The following is a 26701-nucleotide window of genomic DNA, read 5'->3' on the forward strand; positions in this document are numbered from 1 at the left end:
GATGATACTAACTGGATTACCGCATTGTCTCAATTATTATCATGTGTCTTTTAAAATTTTAAAAAATTATTAATAATTATGAACTTATAATTTAAGAAATATATGTTATTTATTGGACTAATTTCAATTTAAAATTAGTGTCATATTATTAATAAGGAGACCATGAGGGTGCTGCTGTGTAGTTTAGGAGAAAGGAGGAAAGGTGCGTTGAGGCCGGGTTGGGAGAGGTTTCTGTTTTTGAACCCAACCAGCCTTCCAAGGAAGCTCCATTTCTTCTTCCCTCTTCTCCTCCTCTCTCTCTCGCGCGCGCTCTCTTTCGCCTGCATCGAAACTAGCGAAGAAAGGCACATCTCTCTCGCCGCCAGGACTACCCTTCGGAGGTTTATAGGGCGGAGCAGCGGCGGGCGGCGGCGGCGGTGGCGGCGATTCCATGAAGGGTGGGCGTTTTGCTCGACAGTAGACTGGTTCTTGGTGGATTGGGGACCGATCTTTGGCTATATTTTGGAAGCGGAGAAATGCGGGGGTTTTTCGTTGAGATCCGTTGGGCACGGAAGAGGTCCGATCTAAGATGAGAGAGGGGGGAGGTCGGCTCAGAGTGTCGGCGTTGTTGGATCCCTGGAAGACGAGGAAGAAGGAGCTGTTCTTGGCTTTTCCGTCGCCAGCTTGATGGCGGCCACCAAGCGCGCCTACAAGCTGCGTATCCTTTCTCTAGCCCTTCTCTTTTTCGATGACAGAAAGAAGAAATCGGTCTAGGTTTTGCTAGGTTTCAAACTACAAGGTGCATTCTTGGATTAAAAGATCATTTGTTTTTCTTTCTTTTTATTCGTATTTATTTGACCTCTTCCGCTGTTTTTCTGCTTTCGTCTCAAAGAAGGGATCGAATTTGGATATGATGCCAGAGATCTTGCTTTCTTTATTTTTGATTTTGGATCTTCACGCTGAAATTTCTGTGATATTTGATAATGGTGTTAATGTAGAAGTTTTTTTAAAAAATCTGGGTTTCAGCTATCTGGGACTTGAAATTTGTATGCCTTGACCACGTTTAATGTAGAGGAGTTTGTGGCACATTCTTCCAATGTCAATTGCCTCAAGATTGGGAGGAGAACCTCGAGAGTTCTTGTCACGGGAGGAGAGGACCACAAGGTCAATCTTTGGGCTATTGGGAAGCCCAACGCTATACTGGTGGGTGCCTTTTGGACCCCTTTTGCTCTCTACTTCGCATTTCCCTTTATGTATTGTCTCGCAGTGCTATAAATGTTCAAATTTTGCAATGGGATTCTGGATATTCCAAGTAAGGCATATGTTTTAATTGTGTAACATGCCTTTTCTGGTGACCGCAGAGTCTATCTGGCCATACAAGCGCAATTGAGTCAGTAAGTTTTGATTCATCGGAAGTATTGGTGGCTGCAGGAGCAGCTAGTGGCACAATAAAGTTGTGGGATTTGGAGGAGGCAAAAGGTATGGACCTAATCCCACTTCTGCAGAATGTTTAGAATGCTTATAAAAACTGAATTAGTGATGGCGACTACTTCCCGCAAATGGTTGACTTTGGTTTTTATTTTTCAGTTGTTCGCACCCTTACGGGTCACAGGTCAAATTGTATATCAGTTGACTTTCATCCATTTGGGGAGTTCTTTGCGTCTGGATCATTGGATACAAATCTAAAGATTTGGGACATAAGAAGGAAGGGATGCATTCACACGTACAAAGGCCACACTCGGGGGGTTAATGCTATCAGATTTACTCCCGATGGTCGGTGGATTGTTTCTGGTGGGGAAGATAATATCGTGAAGGTAAGGGTGGTGTTTTGCTTTGATGGTTCCAAAAAATTTGCAAAAAGAAACATAGAATTTGTTCGCATTTACCTGTTCCTATGTAATATTTCTCATAAAGAATTAAATTGTAGTGTAGCCAGTCTCATATAAATGAGAAAAGCCTCCTCATACGTTTATAGTGTGCTTTTATTATCACAGCTGTGTCCTATTTCTTACAAGCCCTGCTCTAAAATTCTTCTCTCTACAGCTGTGGGATCTGACTGCTGGGAAGCTTTTGCATGATTTCAAGTGCCACGAGGGTCAAATTCAGTGCATAGATTTTCATCCTCATGAGTTTCTCCTTGCAACAGGTTAGATAGAATAGTTCTCAGTTATATTTTTAATGAGAGTGTTAATGCTCGGTAGATCAATCAGATGCATGATACAATTTTGAGAAATTTAAGAAGGAATCTTGAGGGTGAGCCATGACACAATGATAAGGTTGCTCTCTTGTGATGTGGAGGTAGTCTATTTGAAACACGAAAACTATCCGGGGATAAGGCTGCATATGTCTAGCCCTCCCTAGATCCTGCAATGGTGGGAGCCTTATGCACTAGACTGTCCTCTTTTTAGTTTTGTTTTCTTTTTCGTGATTAGGAATTTTTGAACAAGTATTCTTGCTGTCCTTTTTGACAATTAAACTTGGTGAAATAAAAGCAAAAGATCTATTCAAAGTGAATTTAAGAGAACTTATTGACTTCTTTTGAATATCTTGTCTATAAGTTTCAAGACTAACAAACTAAATGTATGTATGGCATTGACAGACCTCAAGAACCAGCCTTAGAGAGCAAAATATGTTGACTACTGTCTTCAGTGAAGAGTAATTTGCCATTTAACATACCTAGTTTCTGACCTTGCATATTCATTTGATTTTATATAGTCCAAAATAAATAAACTTATTGAAGGGTAAAAGAATTTTAAAGGCAGGCATTAAAGTTACTAAAAACATCCTCAATAAAGCAATTTTTGCTTAGAAATTATGGAGTGGAATGTACAAGGTTGCATCATGGTTCAAATGGACAAGGAATGGGAGCTCAAGTACAGGATAGATTCATTTGTCAAGGATGGGTTTAATTAGCAATCACTTATTCCATGTTTGCATTGATACCAATTGTTTCAGTTTTTTGGTCTCATGCAATAACTGCTACTGGAACATGTGAAATGAATGTCAAGCTTCATGGTGTCTAGAAGCATCTAATACGACATACTTTAAGAAAAGCAATGAGGTTGTCACATCCATACTTATTTGTGCACGTCCTTATGTGTGGAATGATTTACAGATGGGTAAGGCCATAGTTGAATAAAGTGAATAGGACACTCATAGATGTTGTTTTAGACTTCAAACAAATTGCTAGAATGGGAAGGGGATGACTTGAAATGTCATAATTTTATATATACCTACATATACATACCAAGATAGCTACGACTCCCATTGCAGCTACTATGAAAAAAGAAATCCAAGTGGGTGCCATTGAGGTCCGTCTTTCTGATTAGAAGCAATTTAGATGGAACCTATCTCAGAAGTCCCCTTCCAATCATCGTCAACCTCCGAAAACCGTGCCCTTGTCACTACATTAGTCTAGTCATGACTTTATCCTGCACTTTCACTTAAAAAGGAATCTGGCCTGTACTTAACTAGTAGAATGTACTTAAATCTGTTTAATCCCTATTGTATAAGGCTTCTTTCCGGCCAAGATTCTCAGTTCTGGTATCGGTGGTCGTTTCGATCGGCCGGCGGCACAGTACGGTACGGTTTCGTATCGGATTGGATCGGGGCGAACCGACAAAGTGAGGAAGGGATGTTCCGAGGAAGAGAAAAAGAGAGAAAAAGAGAGGAAGAAAAAGAGAGAGGGGGGTCCGCTGGAGAGGCCGTCAGCGGACCTCCGGTTGGCCGCCGTGGCCGTTGGGCGGTGTAAACGCCATCTGCGGCTCCACGGCGTGAAACAAGGGCGATTGTCCCTGTTTCACAGACTTTTTTAAAAAAATCCGATAACAATGAAGTCGGCATGGGTTTGTCCGCTTCACTATTTCTGATCTTTTTTAAAAAAATTTAAAATAGTAAAGCTGGAAAATCGATTGCAGACTTCACTATTTTTTATTTTTTAAAAAAAATTTAAAAAATAAAGTCGGCAAACAAAGTGCTGGCTTCATTTTGCCGGCTTCATTGTTCTTCTTGCCCTTTAAAAAAGAGTCGACGTCTGCTGCTTCCGTGACTCCACTCGTGCCGCTTCCGCCGTCCGGTGGCCACGGCGGCCACTCAAAGATCTCTAGCGGCCTCTCCACCGTCCTGTCCTCCCATCTCCGATAGTCCCCCCCTCTCTCTTTCTCGCTTGTTGCAGCAGCCCCATCAGGCGAACCTAGCCGCGATAGCTTCTGCCACCCTCCAGCGGCCGCAGAGGGCCACTGCCAGCTTCCGACGGCCTCTCCTTCTCCTCCTCTCTCTCTTTGCCTCCATCTCCCTCTCTTTCTTTCCCGGCACCGGTGTGTGCCGTTTTTTCTGTCGAAACCATCCCAGTTTTCCACCGATCCATTTCGGCATGTCCCAAACCGTTCGGTCCAGGACGGTTTTGAGAACCATGTTTTCGACTGTCGAGACTGAATCTCTATCTTTCTGGTCTACTTTCTTTCCAGCTCATATGCCCTAATCTATCCTATTTGAAGGTCTCATTCAAAATAGGTTAGGCATCAATAGTATCCCACTTAAAATCTTTATTGAACTATGACCGGCTATCATATTAGCAAATAAACATACTCCCGAGTTTAATGCATGAAAACAATGAGGGATTAGCTGAGGTAGTACCAAAAAAAGGTGCTAACAAGCTTGAGTTTTGTTGAAGGGGCCCGCCTCACTATTTATATATATATATATATATATATATATATATATATATATATATATATATATATATAAAATATGTGTGCGCGTATATATATGTATGTATGTATGCATATGTATATGTATATATATATGTATGAATGTATATAAATGAATTTTGTTATCTTATTTTGGAATACGCTATTGTGAAAGTAACTATTTTGTGCAAATTGTCATGTGCCCTTGGATGTCGCTGGCAGGTAAGGGTGCATGTCTGACTATTAGATCTTACGCATCCCTTAAACTTGGGGCATGAGAATATTTGTATCTAGGAGCTAGTCCATTCAATGTTTTTTGTTTGTTGAATAACATAATAGCGCATTACAAAATGGCTTTGGAGCAGCGTCATACTGATGAAGTAATGGAGTGTCCTCGATGTTCTTAAAGTTCAAGTTTAGAGAAGGGAACTCATTGTTTTTAATGAACAACGAGATCTTGGTTCAAGTTGGTAATTTAATATATTCTGTGATTTGAACTTCTCATTCTTGTCTCTGTAGATCGTCGCAGTTGATATTTTTAAGTTGATTTTCTCGGCACTACCCTTTTATTCATTCTTCCATTTTCTGTAATCATGATCTCTTTAACTTTAATTTTTTTAATGAATGCTTTGTACTAACAAATAACGTGGAATTCCGTCTTGCACTTTCCTTTGAAAACATTGTCTTTATATGGAAAGTTTATCATGGGCATACCTGTGACGCTTTATGATAAGGGTCTTCTTATGCAGTCAGGTGGTACATAGCTGCTTTTTTCTTTATGATGCATAATTATAGGTAGAACCAGGGTATGTTGTCTCGGTACTGAGCCCCATACCAATGTCATGGCATACCGAGTGTCGATATGCCTCAGAACTGCATACTGGTACCGAACCGGTATGGTATGCCCTGTAGCATCTGGTTTGATACGGTATGACAAACCTTGGGTAGAACTTTGTTTCTATGTTAAGCATCAGGAGAATATGCTGTTAATTTTCTTTAGTAATATATTTATTGATTTCTTGTTAAAACTTATGCAGGTTCAGCTGATAAAACTGTAAAATTCTGGGACCTTGAAACATTTGAATTGATTGGATCTGCTGGGCCTGAGGTATTTTATAAGTTCATCAGCATTGGCTTTTATATTTTATTTATATTAATGTTCATTCAGTTTTTTGTCTAATTTTTCTCTTAAATGACCCCATTATAATTTTATGTTTTCTTTATCCTGAATTGCGAGTATTAGCAATATTAATATCGATACTATTAGGCATAGAATTTCAAACTTCAATTTTGCTTAGTAAAGCCCTAGAGAAGTGGGAGATTTAAAGGGCTGGGGCTGTATTTGAGGGGATCCAGGTCAGAAGATAATATTTTGAAAATACGGGTTGTCTGGATCTTGCTTCGAGATGGAAACCTAGACTTCTAATAAGGGGTATAAGATAATTTGGTGCGCTGTCTAGTTTGGAAGATCTTTTCTAAACAAGAGACATTTGATATCAGAGTAGTGGGGCTTCACTAAAAGGGCCTGCATTATTCTGATTGCTTTTCCTTCTTCAGATGAAAATATCTCTTTTTTTAATTGCTGCTCTTGGTTTTCCTTCCCAAGGAAGGGTGGAGGGGTGGTATTAAATGGCAATTGTTGCTTTCATAATGTGGAAATAAATTTGATTCTCATCTTTTCACCTAATTCACATGGCTTTATGATTATAGGAGATCGGGAGAAGCTGTGGCATCCTCTGGATGCATTTGAAATATTTTGTAATATTACTTGCCTGTTGGGGTAGAAGGACCTTTGTGGTTGGATGGAGGAAGAAGCACTGCAACTTGTCCCCTTTCATTATGTAGTCTTGAAAGAGAATTAGCCTTTCTGAAAGAAAAATTAAGGAAGTCATGGTTAATAAATTATGAGAATGACGGGCTTTTGGTATTTGAAATAATTGGGGATGGATTAGTGTGGCCATATTGTTTTGAAATTTGAGAGTTTGAATTGCCAGTTTGCCTTCTTTTGGATCAATTATTGATTTTTGCTCTTGTATGCCATCCTTATATTTGTTTATTATTATTATTATTATTTTGCTTCTTATAGTAATTTACATAATTCTAACTATATCGATAAAAAATGTGGTTTCTGAAGTAGGAATTATCTGCCATATCCTTTGTCATCATAGACAAATCTCATCCAATTTGGTGTTTCAGATAATATATTTTAACAGACCTTTATTTGTGTCTACTGTTCCTTGAAATGTTGCAATCAATTCATTAGTTATAGAGCTTCTGTGAATTCCAACCCTAAGTAAGCTCTCACCTATTCATGAAAAAATAAGTTTCTCGCTTGTCAGTGCTCCTCCAGATGTATTGTGAATGTTTGCAGTAAAAATGACTGCCTTTCAAGTTCTTCTTTGTATTTTTCAGACTCCACTGAAGTCCTAAATTACCGCTCATTGTGTTCTCTATTGGTAGACACATTCCACTGACCCATCTGAGCAATTTCTTTGTGCCTTAGTTCAGCATTTAATCTTGTTTCAAATTGTTGATGCTACTAAACAATGAATGAATGAACAAATGGATGGATGAAATACCCTGCCTTTAGTGTTTAACCTCTTAATATGGATGGTTGAAGCATCATTAATTTTTGAATTCCAGACAACTGGTGTACGCTCGATGACATTCAATCCTGATGGGAGAACTCTTCTTTGTGGATTGCATGAAAGTCTAAAGGTAAGTTTTATTTTTCTGCCTGTTTCCATGAACTTAGCTCAAATATTTATCTTAATTGTGGTTCAGGTTTTCTCCTGGGAACCAGTAAGATGTCATGATGCTGTGGATGTTGGTTGGTCTAGACTGTCAGACCTGAACACTCATGAGGGAAAACTTCTTGGATGTTCTTATAATCAAAGTTGTGTTGGAGTTTGGGTTGTGGACCTCTCGGTATGGTCTAATATTCCTCTATTTCTCTTATGTCTCATTGGTGTGATAACAAATCTCATTCTGGAGATATGACCTATTTTAAAATTTGATAAATTTGATACCATTTTATAACAGTACCTGACCTCGTGAATTACAGCGCATTGAGCCATATGCAGTTGCTACTGCTGCAAGGTCAAATGGTCATTCAGAACCAAAATCTACTTCAAGTGGTAATATGTCTTTGCAAGCTGACAACAATTTAAAGGCAAATATGGGGAGGCTATCAGTGTCACAAAACTCAGAGCCAGCAGTCAAGGAGACAAAACCTGCTTCAGGTAGGTTATCTTCTTTCTGTAATGTGCTTATGTTCATGTAGTTTCTATACTTGAGATGTTTGAAGCAATAGAAAGTGATTGAAATAATTCTCATTTTTTATTCCTTTGTAAAATCAAAGCTACCGGTAGTGTCCCCGGCACCCCTCAAAGGATTGGAATGAGCAATGGTCCAAAAATAACTGCAGCAAATTCAGCCGCGGCAACTGGTGCTCCAACTCTTAAGAGAAGTTCATCAAAGACTCATGGTACAACCAATATTCAGACCTTCAATAAGAATGATGTGATACCTGTTATCGTCCCCAGAACTAGCTCGAGAGTGGAGCTGGGCTCTGATTCTAGAAAAGAAACTGGTGCTGGAAGAATGCTACCATACAGTGTCCAGTCAAAATTTTCTGATTTTCGGAAGTTATCAAATATCAGAGATGATTCGGATAAATCAGATACTACCATTCAGTCTGGATTTGTGGGTGATAAAAACTCTGAATTGAATGAAGTTTTGGACCAAAATTTTCAATCTGCCGGCAATGGTGTAGATCCTCCAGTGAGTGCTGGAGAACATAACCCTGATGATGTTAAACGCACTGGGACGGGGAAACTGGGAGCAAGTCTATTGACTGAGCCAAGTACAAATCACAACCATGAAAATGGTATGTCCAGAGTCTTAATAATTTGACAGAATGTAAAAAAAAAACTTTAGTGTAGATATTGCTTTTAGATGCCTTTTATGCTGGACCTTGTTTTTTGCATACCATTTTTATGTGCCTTCTTATTATCAGATTTTCTGTGTCCTCATTTGTTTTCAGTTGCTTTCATCATTTCTGTTCTCTATTTCTAGTGCAGAATAAAGCTTTCTAGCCTTGCAATGGTGAAGATTTTATTTCATCGTCACTTGCACCTCAACCCCCACCCTACCGCTCCCCCCCTCCCCAAAAACAAAGAAAAAAAAAGAAAAAGAAAAAAACAAAAGAGCCTACAGATAACACATGTGCTCATCTATATTCTTTCCTGCCTCTGTACTTTTCATTGCATATGAATTGACTCCTTAGTTGTTGTTGGAGGATGCTACATTGGTTGAAATCAAAAGCTTTGCCTATTCATATAAGACTATGGTATTTATGCTGCAGTCTTCCTTTCTAAGTGTCTCTTACAAGTTAGATGCAAAAGCATAGCCTTATGACATGAGACATTTCTACTTTACCCAATCACAATGGTGTTACAATTCTTGTTATGGTAGATGTAGTACTTGCACCTTGGTGGTAAGATTGGTTATGAATATGCCAGCAGCCAGGTGCTTCTTGTTCTGTTCATTTATTATGCTTATTACTTTATTTAGTAGTCAATAACCAAGTGTTAATTTGTTTTTTCTAAAAACAAAATATTCAAGAGAAAAATCAATGTCTGGAGCTCACCCATTTTTGCACGACATTTGGAGGAGATTGAAGGAGTGTGTCTCCCTAGGTGCTAGGCACATTTACTGAGAGGCGAAAAGGACTGCGGACTGGGTCACCTCTTATGTGGTGGAGCATTTAGGAGAAGCACTGTGGACTGATCTGATATTTGACTGACTGTTTTGTGTGATATTTTATTTTTTGAGCTTATTTGATGTATTCATACCATACGGGTATAATCTCTCCACCTTATCAAAAAAAAAAAAAAGATTCTGTAGGGCATATTTATCATTCATTATGCCCTTGTCTGATAGATGTCATTAATCCATCATATTATGAAACCACATAACTGTAACATAAATACCATTCCTGTAACCATGTTGCTAGTGTTTGTCCCATGGTCTGCCAAACTGAATTGAACTGCCCGATTTTGGGGCACGCCGACTGAAAGTGGTGTGGAATCAGGTCGGTTTGGCCTCTCAATTCAGATCAGTTCGGGCCATCTGATAACCAAAAAGAGAGGAGTAGGTAGGATTTCATTCTCTTTTATCTTCAAAAATTGTGAAAGGAACTGATAATGCAAGGAGTGGAATGATTCAAACATCGGACTTCAATTTTGGAGATCAATGGATAAATTGAATGCACATTGGATTGAAGAATCCTTCATTCAATGAAGTTCTCTCTGAAAATTTTTTTATCGATATATCAGAAGCCACCCTTCATGCAATATGTTAGAAGCATATATAAGACATGGCCCCCAATTTCGGCATTAAACTTAGTACAAAATCATTCTAAAAATAGGATCCAATAACAAAGAAGCATGCAAGAATTATTCTACTATGGTATAGAAACTTGCTAAAATTTGATACTGTGTCTGATAGAAAATTTATAGGAAAATCATAAAATGTAAATAAAATCAAATATTTGCTTGTCTAAGTCTTCACTATCCACTGGCTCCTAAGAAGCTTGGCATGGTCTAGTCTGCACCCTATGTTACATCAAGAAAGGTGGGTTTTGCAAGGAAAAACTCATGTATTCTACCACAACATTAGGTTCATAATAAAAATTTAAAATCCTTTCTGTAAGTAAAAGATGTTGAAATGGAGGTGGTCTTGATCATAACAGTTTCCAAATCTGTAGAGAATGACAAAGGCTAGGAGATGTATAGATCTCCACGAAAGATGCTCTCTTTAGTTCATCTAGAAGAGGGTCTATTGAATACAGATAACCACAATGTTCAGTATTCAAATATAAATTTTGCCCACCATTGATAACATTTTTCATAACCTATGCCATGCCCTCGAGTAGAACAATTCACTACCATCTGGGCTTTTTGTTGCTTAAAAAATATAGCCTAGGGCACACAATGATATAAGTTGCAACTTTATGTTTACTCATTACAATTACATCCATTAAGCAATCCGAGTCTCTCAAGATTATATAAAACACTCTTAAATCATAATTTAAAGATCCATAAACTTTAAAATAACCTTAAAATCAAAAAAAAATTAAAAATAAAATAGATATTGAATCTGTACTGAACTAGTACGCTTATCGATATGGTTCACCTTGACACCTTATCATATCAGTACGTGATTGGAATGGTCCTTTGTGCCAAGATTGTGAATCTTGGTTTGTCCTATACCTTCATTGCCTGCAAAATGTTTTCGCTATATTAGAGCTTGCTTAGCAAGTGTGGGAGCAGATTCACAGATGTGGGTGCAGGGTGGTAAATCATTCAAAGAATTTATAAAAATGAATTGCTTAAGAAGCAGCTGTGGCAGCCAGTTTCCAGTGGCTTTTGAAGTGGGTGGGACACCCTAGGTTTCCTGCCACTGAGTGTCCGAGGTTGCCAGAAAAGGGGGCATATATTCAACTCTTTAATATTTCACACACATGCACACACACATGATTTTATGATTATTTCTATTTATTAAAATTCTTCTATGTATTAAGATTTTCCTATGTATTTATCGAAGAATCTTGAAAACCATGCAAGAATTAATACGTCCTATGGTTGCCAATAAGTATTCAGAGACAAGGACCTCAACTAATTGGAGGAACCAATTTGATGAGATGTTATTTCAGTTAACATTATCTATTCTCTCCACTTGAAATGTCAGTTAACAAAATTGAATTTCTGGATGCTCAGTAACAATGCTTTGTCTATAGAGTTTGCAGAGCTTAATTGCTTCCATTTTTACTTTAATTACTTAACTTTGAATTATGCATTTTGCTTGGAAGAAGCTCTCCTTGTTAAATGTTGACATGCATGTTGTAAGTTTTTAGTTTAGCAATTTGTGCTGCTGCAATTAGTATGATGCCTTGTAAAATTTGATTGATGCTCAAAATTGGTATATGTGTGTTTGTGTCAGGTAACTTTAGGGCCCATAAACCGAGGGACACATGCTCTGTGGAAGTTCCAAAAGGAGGTATATTTTCCTGCCTATTGTCAATTGATGCATATGAGAGAGACATTTGGCCTTCTGTATTTAATTTTATGAGCACTATATAGGTAAAACAAGATCACTTGTTGCAAGTTGGGAAAAGAGGGAACAATCTCCTGGCTATGAGGGTCCAACACCCAGCAGTTCTTCCGAGACCATGACTGCTACAAATGTCTCATATTCTTTGGTATGATTTCAAACTGACTGCTCATAACCACCACTGTGTAATGAAGCTTCCCTAATAAAAGAGACAATATTTTGATTGTTATACAGTGTAAAGTCTCGAATTGATAAGCAGTTGCTTAATCTATTTGCCAGGCTCAAAATGTGAACATATTTTTGTTAATGCATGGATATAAAAATCTTATGCTTCATGATAATGCTGTGTACCTTCACTGATGTCAGTCTTTTTACAAAACAGTTGGAAACTTACTGGTTGTCGTTTTGATTATTGCAGAAGTGTTCCATGAAATACTTATGTTGAATAGTTAATTGTCTGATGAGCACGTTAGATTTTCCCTTGTAAAAAAAGAAATTACTCATGACATACTGTTCTTCTGCTTTTTGTCATATGATTCTACTGGGTGGATGTTGAAATTATCTTCTTCTTGCATAATTTCATCCTTGGCCAACTTTTCTCCCATGATTTTCCTTTTTTATATGCTTTTTCATGGCTCTTTAATTCTTTAATTTGAGTGAATTCAGGATGCTTATCCACCTGAAGTGCAAAAATAAAATTGTGTATTTCTATAGGTTACAGATTTAAGATCTCCAAATTAAGGCTTTTTTTTGGACTTGTTTGATAAGTAATAATGCATAATATACTTCTGATGCTGGCCCTTTTGGTCCCTTTGTTTGCTTTATATAGGTCAGCTACTGTAGACCAATTATTGTTTGCAGTACTTGCTAAGTTATTTGTATATCTACCTTCTTGTTTTTCCTCTATATATCTGCTCATGTGCTATTATCTTTTGTTGTTTTAACAGAGGGGGCGCCCTCCATCATTTGGAAAAGAAACAGTCTCTGCTAGTGATGAAGATACCATTGCTGATCTGATGGAACAACACGAACAATTCCTAAACTCTGCACAAACTCAGTTGACAAAACTACAGGTGATTTGTGATGATGAATTTGCTTGTAGATATTATTGCTTTGACATATGAAGAGTAACCAAAACCCACAATACTGACCAGCAAACTTAATCCCGTATATTTTATATCATTTTCTAAGCAATTATCATTCTGTTGAAGTTGTGGTTCATAAGAATAATAATTATATGAGACATATCAGCTTAGAAACATATTGTTTAATACAATGTTCATGTTTCTGATTAAAATTTCAGAAAAAAACTTCAAATAATTATATTGTTGGTTTCTAATTTTAAATTTCATTTGAGTACTGTGTCTCTTGAACAAATTGGTGAATTGGTTACATCTAGTTAATTTTCCATGAGAAATGCAGCTCTTGCTTTTGTCTTGGATTTTTAACTTTTCCTTTTCAAACAGCAAGGAAAGATGCAAAATCAGTGGTGGGGATTCTACATCCTCATTTCTCCCTAGTTGGGCTTTAACTAAATAAGCAACTCACTGGTTATGGTGACAGGTGACAAGTAGCATTCTATAAGTATGCTACATATCTATGGTGCTGGACTGCTGGGTAAGCATCTGCAGAATCTATGCAAAAAAATACATTGAGGATCACAAGCAGATTTTTGTTACATACAAATAGCTTGCTGAGTTATCAATGATTGACTTATTTTTGTGTGCATAAAAACTTAAAAAAAGTATATAAATAAAATCCGGGAAAAAATGAGCAATTCATGTACATGGAAACCATTTTCTTCTCCAAGTTGGAAATTTGTCTAGTTGCCATATTTTGGCAAAAGTTGCATAAACAACTGGAGTACATGCTAGAGAGTTTGCAAATAGGAGGTTAGTAGCATTGCACTCCATGTATATGCAGTCTTGTTGTTGATGCAAAATGGAATTAGAATGACGAAAGAAAATGAAAAAGCAATTCTGACATTGCACAAGTTATCACAAGTAGCCAGTCAGTTGCTTTTTTGCTCTTAAACTATCATATAAGACTAGCACTGGAAACGGGATGAGCGAGGCCAGGCTGTGCCTTTACCCAAGCTTGGTCTAAAAAATTTTTGTTGTGTTTCGGGCCAAGCTTAGGCCTGAAAATTTTGGAAAGTCCGTGCCGAAGCCCAAGCTTGGGCCTACGTGAAACCTGATTGGGCCTGACCCGAGTTAGCTGAAAATGATGCCAAAAAGGGTGGAGGAGAGGGAGCCGGGGGGGTGGAAGGGGTGGGCTTAAAAAACTTGTATCCTGAGGTGATGCCAAGTATGTCACATTTTTCCCATAATAGGAGCATCCCAAATGGCCGTTAATGAAGAGGAAAGAAACCAATTCCCTGATTTCTAACTTACACTATACCTAGTGATGGTGTTCAAAACCAAGAAAAAAGAAAGAATAAAAAAAGAAGACTCACCCACGAGAGCATAAATTAAATTAATTAATGAAGGTCAATAAAACAGAAGCTAGCTAGAATGAGAGAAAATGGAGAGGGGGGCTCATGAGGTCAGGATGGAGGAAGATGATGTCACCCAGGACAATGATAGCCCTGGACTCGTCGAGCGAGTGGGCGATGCTGAGCCCCTGATCAATGGTGGCAACCTTGAAAGTCACAACAAATCTGGGCAAACTCCATGTATTCCATGCAGCTTCTTAGGGCCCCCTCAGCCATACTTGCATCGCCTCCATCTGCACCGCTCATAGCACCTTCCTTGCCTCCATCGAGAGCCGCTCTTCCTCACCACCGCTAGCAGGGATCTGGGCGATGGTAACAATTCAAAGGGCAAGGCTCGCTCACAAGACCAAAGAGGATGGAGAGGTAGAGGAGGCAGAGGAGGAAACCTAGTGGAGGGGAGACAAAAGATTATTGGCCTTCGAGATTTGTTCGAGCCTTCAAGTCTTTAAGATGTAGTGCCTTGCTTTCCCCTCACGCAATCAGGGCTGGAACCCAACCAAAATGGCTCTGATAGACCACCTAGCATACGAAGACTCGGGCCTATTTTGGAAATGATTCTGGGATGGCTCCAGGCCTGAGTGCATGCTCAGTTTTGGGCCTTGTCTGGGCTCAAACTTGGGCCAGCCTTAGGCTGGGTCAAGGATCTAAGTGAGCCCTGCCGAAAAAATATATGGGCTCTACATTTAATCCCAATCCTGATCCGAAGTCTTTCGTGCCTAGACCATAGCCCGACACGAAGTCAGCCTGGCCTGATGGACCACAGGGCAGCCCGAGCCCACTTCTAGCTCTATATTAGACTAGTTTCATAACCATATTGCTGTTTATTGGTTTAGTTTCACAACTGAAAATGTGACTAGTTTTTCTCTTTATGTGAACATAAAATTATAGTATAATCTTTGGCTTCGCCAAAAGCTGCACCTTATTTTATAAAATCATAATCGGGAAACAGTTTCATAGCTTTATAGCATCATTGCATGATTTTTAAATTTCAAACAAGTGATCCAGACCTCTATGAGGTGAACTCAGATGACTTAATTGTTGCATGTCATTTGATATTTAACCCTATAGATTGCATCTAAACCTTATATGCGACTTACAGGTTGTTCACCGACTTTGGGAAAGAAATGATTTCAGGGGTGTCATCCAGGCAATGGAAAAGATGTCTGATCATGCTGTAGGTATTTTATGGAGTTTTCCTTTATGAGAGTTGGTTGACAAGGAGCCGGACATTAGCTTGATAATCCTACAATGCAGGTCTCTGCTGATGTAGTAAGCATTTGGACAGAAAAAAGTGATAACATAACTCTGGATATATTCACTTGTCTCCTACCAGTCCTTACCAGCCTTCTAGAGAGTAAAATGGATAGGTACGTTCAGCATGTTTCTTATAGTGATGATGTTGCTTCTGGCATAATTGTGATGCAATGGGTCAGACGTGGGCTGAGAAATCTAAATTTTCAATAGGTCTGGCATGATCAGGCCTATGTACGGTAAAATGTTCTTATCTTGCCTCTATCATCATTTGGTGCACGCATGATAGGCTTTCACCTAGCATTCCTTGCATGCATTTTCCTTTATTCACTTCTAGGTTTCTTAGATGCTACTCCCGGCTCAAGTTGGTCTCTAGTGGCCCCAGTTCTTCAGCAACCCTAGACAAAGCGAAAATTTTTGGGTGGATAATAGCTGTCTCAATTTGGTCGATTCCCTTGATTCATCTCACTTAAATATGAGGTATTTCCTTGCAGTCAACAAGTGAACCCATGGCACTTGTATTGTTTTCTTCAGCTATATTTTCTTGTTGTTCCTTGTATTGTCTACCTCTGTCCATCTGGTCTTCTTCATCTTTTTCTCCTTGTTGTTGTTTCAGAAGATACTGGTTCTTGTTAGAGGTTGAAAATGTGAAGTTTAACTTTCCCTAATATTTCATCCTTCTAAGTGTCATGGCCAAATTTCTCTTGCAAAGGCCTAATTGATTATAAGCTACTTGTCAGTAATTCTGCACTCCAATCAAATATTCCTATAAATTCCTTTTTCTTATTTTTTATCATCTGTGCATTCACTTGGTTAGTCAGATCTCTCCGTAACTTGTTGATGGTTTCTTGACCTCAAATAAAGTTTATGTAACCATTTTTTCTTTTTACAAAAACTGGCAAAAGGACTAGTACAAATAATCATAAATAATGTCAGGGGCCAGATGGGATTTTTCAAATCATCAGTTTATCATGTTCCTTGATCTCAAGACTGATTTGCAATTATAGCTTTAGCTATTAATATTGATTCAGTTCTTCATTTCCAAGCCTGGTCCACTTCAATTTGGGTTTTAGTTGAAGTAATTTTTATATCTACATTATTGATCCTTTGGTTTTGTCCAGTTAAATTGGATCAGTTATAACCCAAACACAGACCACAACAAACATGTATAGGTTGTCTTAACTTTAACAAGAAATTCAGATACAAAAAAGTGGCAAATATCATGTGGAATTATCAACAACATACCCTGCATAAAATCAATTTATAATCACATTTAAGCTATTGTGAATGAAACCAATAGATGATTATCTTGATTAAACTCATCACTAATGGCAACATTTAGCTGCTCAAATTTGGGGAGGATCATCTCATATTCTATTAGTTTCTGTCAATTCAAGTGCTAATCACCGCTAATCATCCATATGATGCATATCAATATATCTGAATATATCTGAAACAGGCCAGATTTGCAATTAGAGCCTTGTCCAAATGACTTTGGTTCAGATGAACCAGGTCATTTTTAGGTGCACTTTGCCCTGGAAATGGGTCAATCCAATCAGCTTGCTGCATTATTTATTTCTGGCTGAAACTTGAACGGCCGTTACTATTGCACTCTGACACCATCATGGTTTTAGGCATTTAGGCATTTCCTTGGAGATCCTGCTGAAGCTTGTGAGAACCTTCGGCCCTGTAATCCATTCAACTTTATCAGCTGCTCCATCTGTTGGCGTGGACCTTCAAGCAGAGCAGAGGTTTGTTTTCATTTGACAACACTTACATGTCGTTTTATTTTCGAGTGGCAAGGTGCTGGTTCATTTGCTTCTTCCATCTTTTTCATTTTGTTCATGCCAGGCGGGAGCGGTGCAACTTATGCTTCATTGAGCTGGAAAAGGCCAAGCACAGTCTTTTTACTCTCACAAGGTGAGTTTACCGCTGCTACTGTAGGAACTTAAAGATTTGATGAGATCCGTTGACATGAAGAACTGCTAGCGTGTCATGTTATGGTCCACAAAGTTGGATGGAGCACCATATGTTTGTGTCAACAAACTGATTCAAGAATTTGTTTCTGTAGCATAGATCAACTATTTGACTTGCGATGCTAGGGCAATAGATGTTGTTCAATATCTTTTGGAAAACCTGGTCATTTACATTAGGCAATATTTGGTATTGTTGTTATGTGATTCCATTTTTTACTTCCATTAAACAGAAGAGGAGGGTCTACTGCAAAGGCTGCACAGGAGCTGAACCTTGCTCTTCAGGAAGTGTTGTGACTGACTGACTGACAGATTTGTATACACATGCATAGTTAGGCGATTGTCATTCTTTAGCTCTTTCAACCCACCGATATTGTAAAGCTGATGGTTCAGGCTGCTTGGCAGGAGCTTTTTAGGGCTTCAGGGTACTGAAGCCCAGCAGTAACTGCTTCTCAGGAGCTTTTTAGGGCATCAGGGTATTGAAGCCCAGCAGTAACGACCAATGTGTTTCCTGTTTTATTTATGTTTGTACGCTTACTAATTGAGCACCAAGCTCTTTGTAGCTCCAGAAGCTGAAGCAATGGTGAAAGGGGGCTTTGCTGAAGAGCTATCTATATTTGGCAGCAATAGAACAAGCTCAGACTTCCCCAGAACATGTGAACTGCTAATCTTGATACGGAGAGCCCTTGCTGCCCCTTTATAACAGTTGGTTGCTTGAGGCTTGTATCATTTTTTGTTACATAACACAGTTGGTATTCTAAAGTTTGTTTTTGTTTACTTGATATGGGAGGCTGATCCATCCAGTGTTTGGGTGAGAACAGACGGGAACAGCTTTATGTTCATGTGCTTTTTCTTTGTATCGGTTACAGGCAGTGGAAAATGGCTTATTGATATTTTTAAGCAGAACTTTGAGGCCTCAATTTCCTGTACAAGTACCATGGAGGTAAAAATGGTCGTCATGTCTACTCTAAATAATTAGTGTATGTTGCAGATGCATCTCCCATGATTTCCATATCATTCTGCTTACTGCTTGTTGGAATTGTTTTAGGTCACAACTGATATGCGAGTCGTCCATGTTTTTCTAATCTGTTGGAAGGAAACTGGAACTCAGAGAAATCAAACGTTATCCTTTGAAAAATAATAATAATAATAATATTTTATGAAAAAAAAATCATGGGAAATCCCTTTTTCTGTTGGTAAAATAACGAGCACTATCGGCATTGGGTAGAATGCTAGTTTTGGTGGTAATGTAATGCCCTGGATTTGAAGTGCCGGTCTGGTAAGTTAATGGTGTTGCACGTGTGGGTCCTTTGATCAATAGGAATGTGAAAGGATAGGCTGGCCAAAGTAGGGTTAGAGGCTTCCCACCAATCCATGTGCTTAAGAGTTTTCTTCTGAGTCCGTTCCAGTCCATCTTTCTAGTTTGAAATCAAATCTTTGCACCAAGCTTTTCAAGGTCTATTCAACAGCTGAAAAGTTCTATGCCCGTTGCCTGCAACTGCCTTGAAAGCAATAAACCGTTCTGTTGCTCGCTAAATATCATGTTTTTCCCAAATTCCGGGCTCTCCGACCTCATCCTTGTGAGTTCTCTTTCTTTTTTGGATCCTCTCTCTTTTTAGTAGCACCTGCCTGGCCGACCAGCACAAACAATATCACATACTACAGCATAAGAATGGGAAAGAGACAACTTGCAATCGGCCAAAAGTTAAATTATAGGGTCTCTGAATTATCTGTTGCAAACAATAAAAGTGATCCAAATCTTTGGGTAGTGAAAAGCTAAAATAATTAGGAATTTGGAAAAGTTGAAAAATGATACTGATCGCTGGTTCTTTATGTAACTCAAAAACTTTAGTGAAGCTGACTATTGCTTTGGAACCTCTAATTATGCACTACCTTCTTTTAGCACAGCCATCATGGTTCTCTATTGATCATATCCTGCAGCAAAAGAAAAAAATATAGAACCATCATGGCGCTCATTCGTTTAAGACAAGCAAGTGCAAGAGTGGTCTTAGCAAAGACTGTAACATCCTTGTCATTAGCACTCTTTCTGAGATCATGGATGCCTGCAGGGAAAGGCTTGCAACTTCGTATTTTAAGTTGCAGCCACTGGTTCATTTCAGATCCAGGTAGCTGAGCTTGGACACCGTGAAAATTAATTATCAGCTCTCTTCCAGAGACTCTTGGATGTCTACTAAGGAATGGTTGTAATGCTGGTTTCCCATTGTAGTGCTGGTTCATTTTGAATCTTGGTTGCTTGGGACACCAAAAGAACTATCTCAAGAACCACATGAACCATAAAATTATGACAATCACTCAAACAAGATATAAAGAATCATTTCATCATTATACTAACCTCTATTTCGACTTGCATGCTTTGCTGTTCATACTATGGCAGGCTGTCTTGTTAGGAGGATTAGTAGATTAGAAGTGTAATACCTAACAAAATCTTGAACACTTGTCCGAAAGCAAAGAACAAAAGTTGGACATTGATATTATGCTATTTGTTCAAAAATTAACAAAAAAATAAAAGGAAAAAGTTGCAATAAGGCTCTAATAGAATGCTTCAGGGCAACTTTCATCCCCCCTCCCCAAACCCTGGAAAAGGGGTTCTCAGCCCCTCTAGGAAAATTATCTGCCCTTTAAATAGAGATTCCTTAGCAGATAATATGTCTCCTCTTGAGGTCTAGTGTGGTAAGTGATCAAATGGCACACATCAAACTCTCTAGTATCCACTTGTCTTTCCACTTCAACTGATAGTAATAACAAAGATGCTCCATGCATCTGTCATATCATCTCTACCACCCTACGCATTGCCCACAAGCTTCCATCAAAATATCAACTTCCAGAATTGTTCCAACATCCATTTTGTGTTGAACTCATCAAAAAGTTAAGGCAGTGAGGTTATTCAAGAATCAACGTTATCCCATGCAATCCTAGGTGTTAGACATTCCCAATGGGAATCCAGGATTGAAAGAGATTAAAGATGAACTACAAATGTTTGTATGCATGTCCTTATATAATCATACTTCAACAGAAAAAATTGTTATACCTACTGACACAACTAATATGAAAAGTTGATGCTCAAATTAGAAGAAGGAAAAAACAGAAACATAATTTTCTACAAAGTAACAAGAAACAATTCTCTAACAAAAAATGCTTAATAATCTGATTTATGGTGGTTTGAGGCCTCATAAGCCTCAAATGTTGGTCAACCAATAGTGGGTTTGAACCAAGATTTGCAAAATTGACCATACTATATTATGACACTCCATGTAGTGAGGTATATCGAGAGCATATACCATGCCAAAGGTCGTCATGCCAAAACAGAATCCCATACCGGTCAACCAGCAGTACATTCCATACTAGGCCTGAACCAATACAGCAAAGAAAGCGGGGGAGAGGGAGGGAGGAAAGTAAAGAAAAATTGCGGAGATGCTGGTGGTGGTCACTAAAGGGCTATGGAGAATGATCGGAGGAGTGGGGAACTCTGAACTGAGAAAGGAAAGGAGGGAGAGAGAGGAGGAAGGGAAAGAGAAGGAGAGGGAAGGGAGGCCGGAGGTGGCCGCTAAAGGGCTGTGGAGGCTCGAATCCCCCTCTTCACCTTCCATCAATTGAAATAGGGCGACTGCGCCCATTTCGATCACAATTTCAATTTTTTTTTTTGGCCGACCCACAATGAAGTTGGCAAACCTGTTACCGACTTCATTTTTGTTGGCAAAAAAAAAAAAAAAAAAAGAAAAAGAAAAGCTAACTAAAATTTGCAAAGTCATTGCCAATTTCATTCGATGTCTCAAAAGAAAATATGAAACATGGGCTTCAATCGACCGACTCCGACCTCCAAAGCCCTAGGCAGGCCTTTGGAGACTCTATCTCTCTCTCTTCCCTCTCCTTCTCTCCCCATTTCTCTCTCTTTTCTCTTCCTTCTTCCTCCCCCTCCTTACTAGCCCTCCAGTAGATGCAGCAGCCTTTGGAGGGTCTCTCTCCCTCTCCCTCTCCTTCCCTCCACCCCTCTCTCTCGTTTCCTCCCTTTCCTTCTCCCTCCTAACGGTGTTTTGAATTTCACGTTGCAACCATACTAGTAGGCCGTTGGTACAGTTCAACATGCCCGAAACTGCTTGGTTCAGGGAAGTTCCACAAACCTTATACTATATCATACTAGAATGTTTCAAACATCGGATCAACCATGACTAGATATGGGAGCATATCGTAGTACTGAGATGTGACGAGTACACTCCATACTACGCTACTTTAAACCTTGGTTTGAACCAAAGTCTAGGTTTTTGGTGGAGCAAAAAGCTGAAAAAGAATTAATTATAGTTATTTTAATCAATTTCATTATAAATGATTGGTATAGAAAAAAACTAACTAGCCATCTAGAAACTAATGTTTGTAAGCCTTAATACTTATTTTGGTTACCAATGTTTGAAGAGCTTTCTGATGATTTGGGGATTTGAATAATATTCAGTTATTCTCTTCAGCTCTATACCTCAATGATTCTCATGGTTTTAATATTAAATCGATCATTGAACTAGTTGTGGCCAATCCGCAATATACCATCATCGACTAGCAACCAGTCAATATTTTGCAAAACAATTTTAGGCAAATAAATAATTTATGAAAGATAAACAACCTTCTTTAAGGTGTTCATTTAATATCAAGCAACTAGAAAGTCTAGTATCACTGGTTGGACAAGTCATACAACATTATATTGCCATGCTTATGCATGTACTTTTTCCAAGAATCATTTCTTAGTAGAGGGAAAAAAACATACACATTCTAGATGAACCTTCTCTCTTCCATCTTTCTATTCTCCCCATTTTTCGCTTTCCTCCTCTTCTTTCAATGTTAACATGAAAGTTGACATGCTTCTCTAAATGTCAAATCAACATAAAGAATATGCCAATGAACTCAATTTGACACTAAAGTTACTCTAGAAACAGTCTAGAAACTCAAATTAATTTGAAGCTTGAGCCAGATTAGGTCAGTCTGTATTGGGTACAACCAAGTTATCCTGTGAACCAGTGAGATAGAAATTCAGCGACATACAGCAGGCCCGTTGCCCCAAGATTTAATCATGATGAGATACCTCTCGGCTGTCAATTTTAAATAAATCCTTATTTTAATTTCTAATCCCAATAAACCTGCAATCCACTTCATGATTTAGCTATAATAATTCTTAGGCCTTTAGCTTCCATAAAATCCCTTCATATTTCCATTTTAGTTCTCAACTACATTCTCAGATCATAAATAAACAGAATATTATCCACCAATAAGATATATCATCACTCCTCTTTGAAGGTCAATGATCAATCCACTTTTAAGAAACAGAGGTGAGATCTTAAAACTGTTAATTGATAGCTCAAACAGATTGAGGTGGGAAGATTGTGCTTTTTTAGTTCCTACTGCTTATTTCATGCTTTCTTTGGATGCTATATATAAGATATGTAGCTAAGTTTTCATGCTTCATGTTGTTGCTCTTCATTTGTGCATGCAGTGATGCTGAATATAGAAGGTTATAGGTTCATAAATTGAACTTCCAAAATTATACTGCACTATTTTTCCACTGGAGCATGAAAGAGAATGGCAATAAATAACTTACAAAAATGGTAAGTACAGATTGTAGATGACCCCAAGACAATCAAGAATTCACAAAAAAACATACTGATATCAACTCACCTCATTTAGTGTGACTGAAGAGTCATCTTTCGTTTTCTTCTTCTTACATGAAAGTGGGTTTGGGCCCTGTGATACATTACACATAGCAATAATTCAAAAAATGAGTAAACATAAATCTTGCATATCCATCTACTGTTTCACTAAAGAAATCAATTTAATAATATGGTTCATGCACTAGGAAGGCTAACTTTTTGACACTGACAAAGTTATACTTCTTCAGAACAGATTTAAACATTTCCATGGAACAATGAATAAATTAGTTGAAGACAATATTCCAATAGGCATATTATCTGCTAAACATGCTCAAAATGAACTTAAGAATAGATTGCCAATAGCTAAAATCTGAATCTTTTTCTTTTTTTCTTTGTAGTAATCTCTGTAACAAGAACAACTATATCTGCAAAATACACATGCTTACGTGTCCATTATACTTAGATGTCTTGTATGCCCATAATACCTCATTTTTGTTATCATAAATACACATTTCCTATCACACAAGATGTGGCTAGTGTAGCATAACATTCTGAACAAGGAGGCCTCCTGAAGTACAGTAAACAGGCATAAATAGGTAAAGGCTTGGTCACTCTACATGCTTGCAGACATTCCTTCATGCATATCAAAACACTATTAGCATAGTATTTGACATGCCACTCTTATTTATCATCCATCAATCAAGTCGTCCAAAATACATTATTTTCTGATGTATGGGTTCTGACTGTTGCTCAGAGTTATTCACCAATTATTTGTCTTAAACAATCATACAGTCAGTTTATTTTCCCATGATGAATCAAGAGTAATTACCCTCTCTCACATCACTTATTTATTATATGCAGTAGTTACCCATGATGCTTATAAAATAGTAATAAGCAAAGGAGGCTTTCAAACTCCCTTGCTGATATAATTTAGAAACCTTGACTTAACAATAGTTGAAAAGCTCATATATTTTGTGTCCATCTTTATGATGATAGATTAGAAAAGAAGAAGAAGAAACAGCAAACAATTATTTTAAAAAAAAAACTTTGAAAGCATAAAAAAAATTGGTATAAATTGAGCAGGAGGAAAAAGGACTTTCAAGTTGGTGGCATATATAACCTCAAGAAAAAACTAAAATCCATCATTCAGTTTCCTCACTCCAAAGATAATACAATTGCTTGGATCTCCAAATGCCCCCTTTTTTTTCTTTCTTTCTTTTTTTTTTTTTTTTTGGTCTGAGACTAGGATGGGCTAATCCCCACCTTTTCTACGCTGTACCCACCCCAACCATGGGGCCTGACTCCAACCAGAAGCAAACTCCTGACCTTTTGCCCAAGTGGCAAAAGGTGATACCATCCGAGCAAGCACTCAATAAGTGAGTATAAGAAAGTTGTACTCATAAATATTGATAATGATAAATCATAACCTCTGCCTTCTTCCTTTTAAATTTACTTTCCTCTGCCACACCAAGCGTCCTTTTTGGAGTATCTATCTTGCTCAATGCTTCTTCCAAAACTTTACCCCGAGAATCATTTGCCAACTCATACTGTAATTCCCTCTTAAATAACCTCTGATATTCCGATTCACTCACATGCAAGCACTTTGCTTCACTAGATTTAACGTATTTGCATTGAAGTACAGAAGGCTGTTCAATAAAAGAGAGAGTTTCAAAGACTATCACAAGAACGCCAGGTACCTGCGTTCAGGACAGAAGAAAGTATCACGGCTTTTTTGATACATAAGTAAGCTTAGCAAACTAGATAGTTGACAATTCAAAAATTGTCATGAGAATTGTTACAGAGAAAAACTATTGGAATAGGTGTCTCAAATGCAATCTAACTGCAAATAGCTCATTTTCAGACTTAAAAAGGTATAGGAGAAGAAATATTTGAAGAACATATGCCACTTTCAAAGCGATATCTAATGACTCTCCCAACAGAAAATGGTCGGCACTTGAAGCAAGAAGAGGTGTGCATTGATAACACATCTTTAAAACAGTCATCTAAAAACCATTCATCACATTCCGAGAATGGAAATTAACAAGTCACTAATTCAAAAAAGAGATTATACCAACGGGTAACGGTCGTAATTGGAAATCAAAAAGGAGAAAAACCCTAACCTCCTGGAACTTTTTCCAGATTTCAGCATCTTGGGTGGCGACAAAGAAGTGCTTGGAGTTGCCTTCTCCGACGACCGACTCTATGCAAGCCATGGCACCGACCGCCCTCTCATGCTCACATCTGAAACAACCACAACATTCATCAACAACCAAAAATACCCTGATAACACCAAGATGAGAAGCAAAATGAGAAAGAAAAGATAAAAGTGGGAGGGGTGGACCTAGCAGCGATGAGCTGCCGAGGGGCCTCGAGAGACGCGGAGTGGCACTAACCGAGGCTTTTGAGCTTTCCAATGATGCATCTGCGTCGAGAGACGAAAGAAGTTAGCAAGAGAAGACGGATTGAGAAGAAGGAGATGAGCGAGAGAGAGAGAGAGAGAGGGAGGTACCTGGTGGTGAAAAGGAGTGCGCGGCCGCCGAGGAGGCGGCAGAGGGCGTCGTCGGCGGGGGTGAGGCGGTGGAGGACGAGGTGATGGACGAAGGGTCCTTCGCAGAGGACGGGAAGAGGCTGTCTCAAGTTCAAATAACCGGCGGGAGAGAGATCCGAGAACGCAACAAAGTCTGGTGTGTTCGTCGAGCTGTTAATGGACCCAAGCGGATAAAGCCGCAAAAGATTGAAGCCCAGGTGTAGTTCCCTGGCACATCGGAACCCATGGTGAAGTGTTTAAGCTTTCGTAAGACCATTACCACCCCGAAACGTAAGGGTGTTGTCTGTTGCGGTGCCCATGGATGTGACTGCTTGGGGCAGGCCCAGATGCCGAGGTTAGTGACCGGATGTGATCGTTTGGGGGTCGGCGCAGATGCCGAGGGTGGTGACCAGGGATCTATATCAGGAGTATTGAGGGCCTTCGACCAGGAGACTTGAAAGGGCCTGGCTTTGGAGGTTGCAAGTCCATCCGAGGACTAGCCTATATTTTTAGAAGGTGACGTGGCACTGCCTTTCGATCAGGACTATTTTGACTGCTAGAGGTATGAATATTGAATCGATGCATCTGAGTTGTGTTACGAGGGAGGAGATGATGGACCATGTCCTATTCGCTTGTCTCAAAGTGCAGCGGGTGTGGGAGATTGCAGGTTTGCCGGCAATAGCCTTGACTCCTATGGAGCTGACCCAGTATTTCTTGAAGGTCCCTCGGAGGAATGTAGAGGCTGAGTTATCCAGAATCATAGGGATCCGAACTACTTATATTACTTACTATATTTAGTTGATCAAGAATAAAAAAAATTTCGAGAAGATGTAGCAATCTGCTAAACTAATCCTTGAAAGAGCGACGATTTAAGCCACGGAGATCGTGGACTGCCTATCGCATGGTTCGACCTCGGCTATTTGGAACATTTGAGATTCTCTGGCTGCTTCAGCAGTGACTAAGGAGGTGTTCATTACTTGAAAGACCCCAACCTCCGGATTCTTTGAGGTCAACTTTGATGGCAC

At 38.8% G+C, this 26701-nt stretch overlaps 1 protein-coding gene and 1 pseudogene across 2 annotated transcripts; one reads left to right on the forward strand and one right to left on the reverse strand.

Annotated features, from left to right (window-relative positions):
* Positions 1 to 201: 201 nt before the first annotated feature.
* On the forward strand, positions 202 to 18421 carry LOC105055480 (katanin p80 WD40 repeat-containing subunit B1 homolog KTN80.4). 2 transcript variants are annotated; one of them, XM_010937315.4, is made up of 18 exons: positions 202 to 697; positions 1052 to 1182; positions 1341 to 1458; positions 1567 to 1793; positions 2023 to 2125; positions 5705 to 5775; positions 7311 to 7385; positions 7452 to 7595; positions 7732 to 7909; positions 8029 to 8556; positions 11673 to 11729; positions 11813 to 11931; positions 12731 to 12856; positions 15377 to 15451; positions 15532 to 15644; positions 17163 to 17279; positions 17380 to 17448; positions 17735 to 18421. In XM_010937315.4, exons 1-18 carry the CDS (start codon positions 667 to 669, stop codon positions 17796 to 17798), a joined length of 2346 nt encoding a protein of 781 aa, XP_010935617.1. In that variant the 5' UTR covers positions 202 to 666; the 3' UTR covers positions 17799 to 18421. The 2 variants fall into 2 exon arrangements, with proteins under 2 accessions (XP_010935617.1, XP_010935618.1); XM_010937316.4 differs by lacking the exons at positions 15377 to 15451; positions 15532 to 15644 and having other exon boundaries at positions 431 to 697; positions 17735 to 17900.
* Positions 18422 to 19226: 805 nt separating this feature from the next.
* On the reverse strand, positions 19227 to 25933 carry LOC105055541 (uncharacterized; annotated as a pseudogene).
* Positions 25934 to 26701: the final 768 nt, after the last annotated feature.

Source organism: Elaeis guineensis, chromosome 12 (assembly GCF_000442705.2).
Source record: "Elaeis guineensis isolate ETL-2024a chromosome 12, EG11, whole genome shotgun sequence".
Taxonomy (NCBI): Eukaryota; Viridiplantae; Streptophyta; class Magnoliopsida; order Arecales; family Arecaceae; genus Elaeis; species Elaeis guineensis.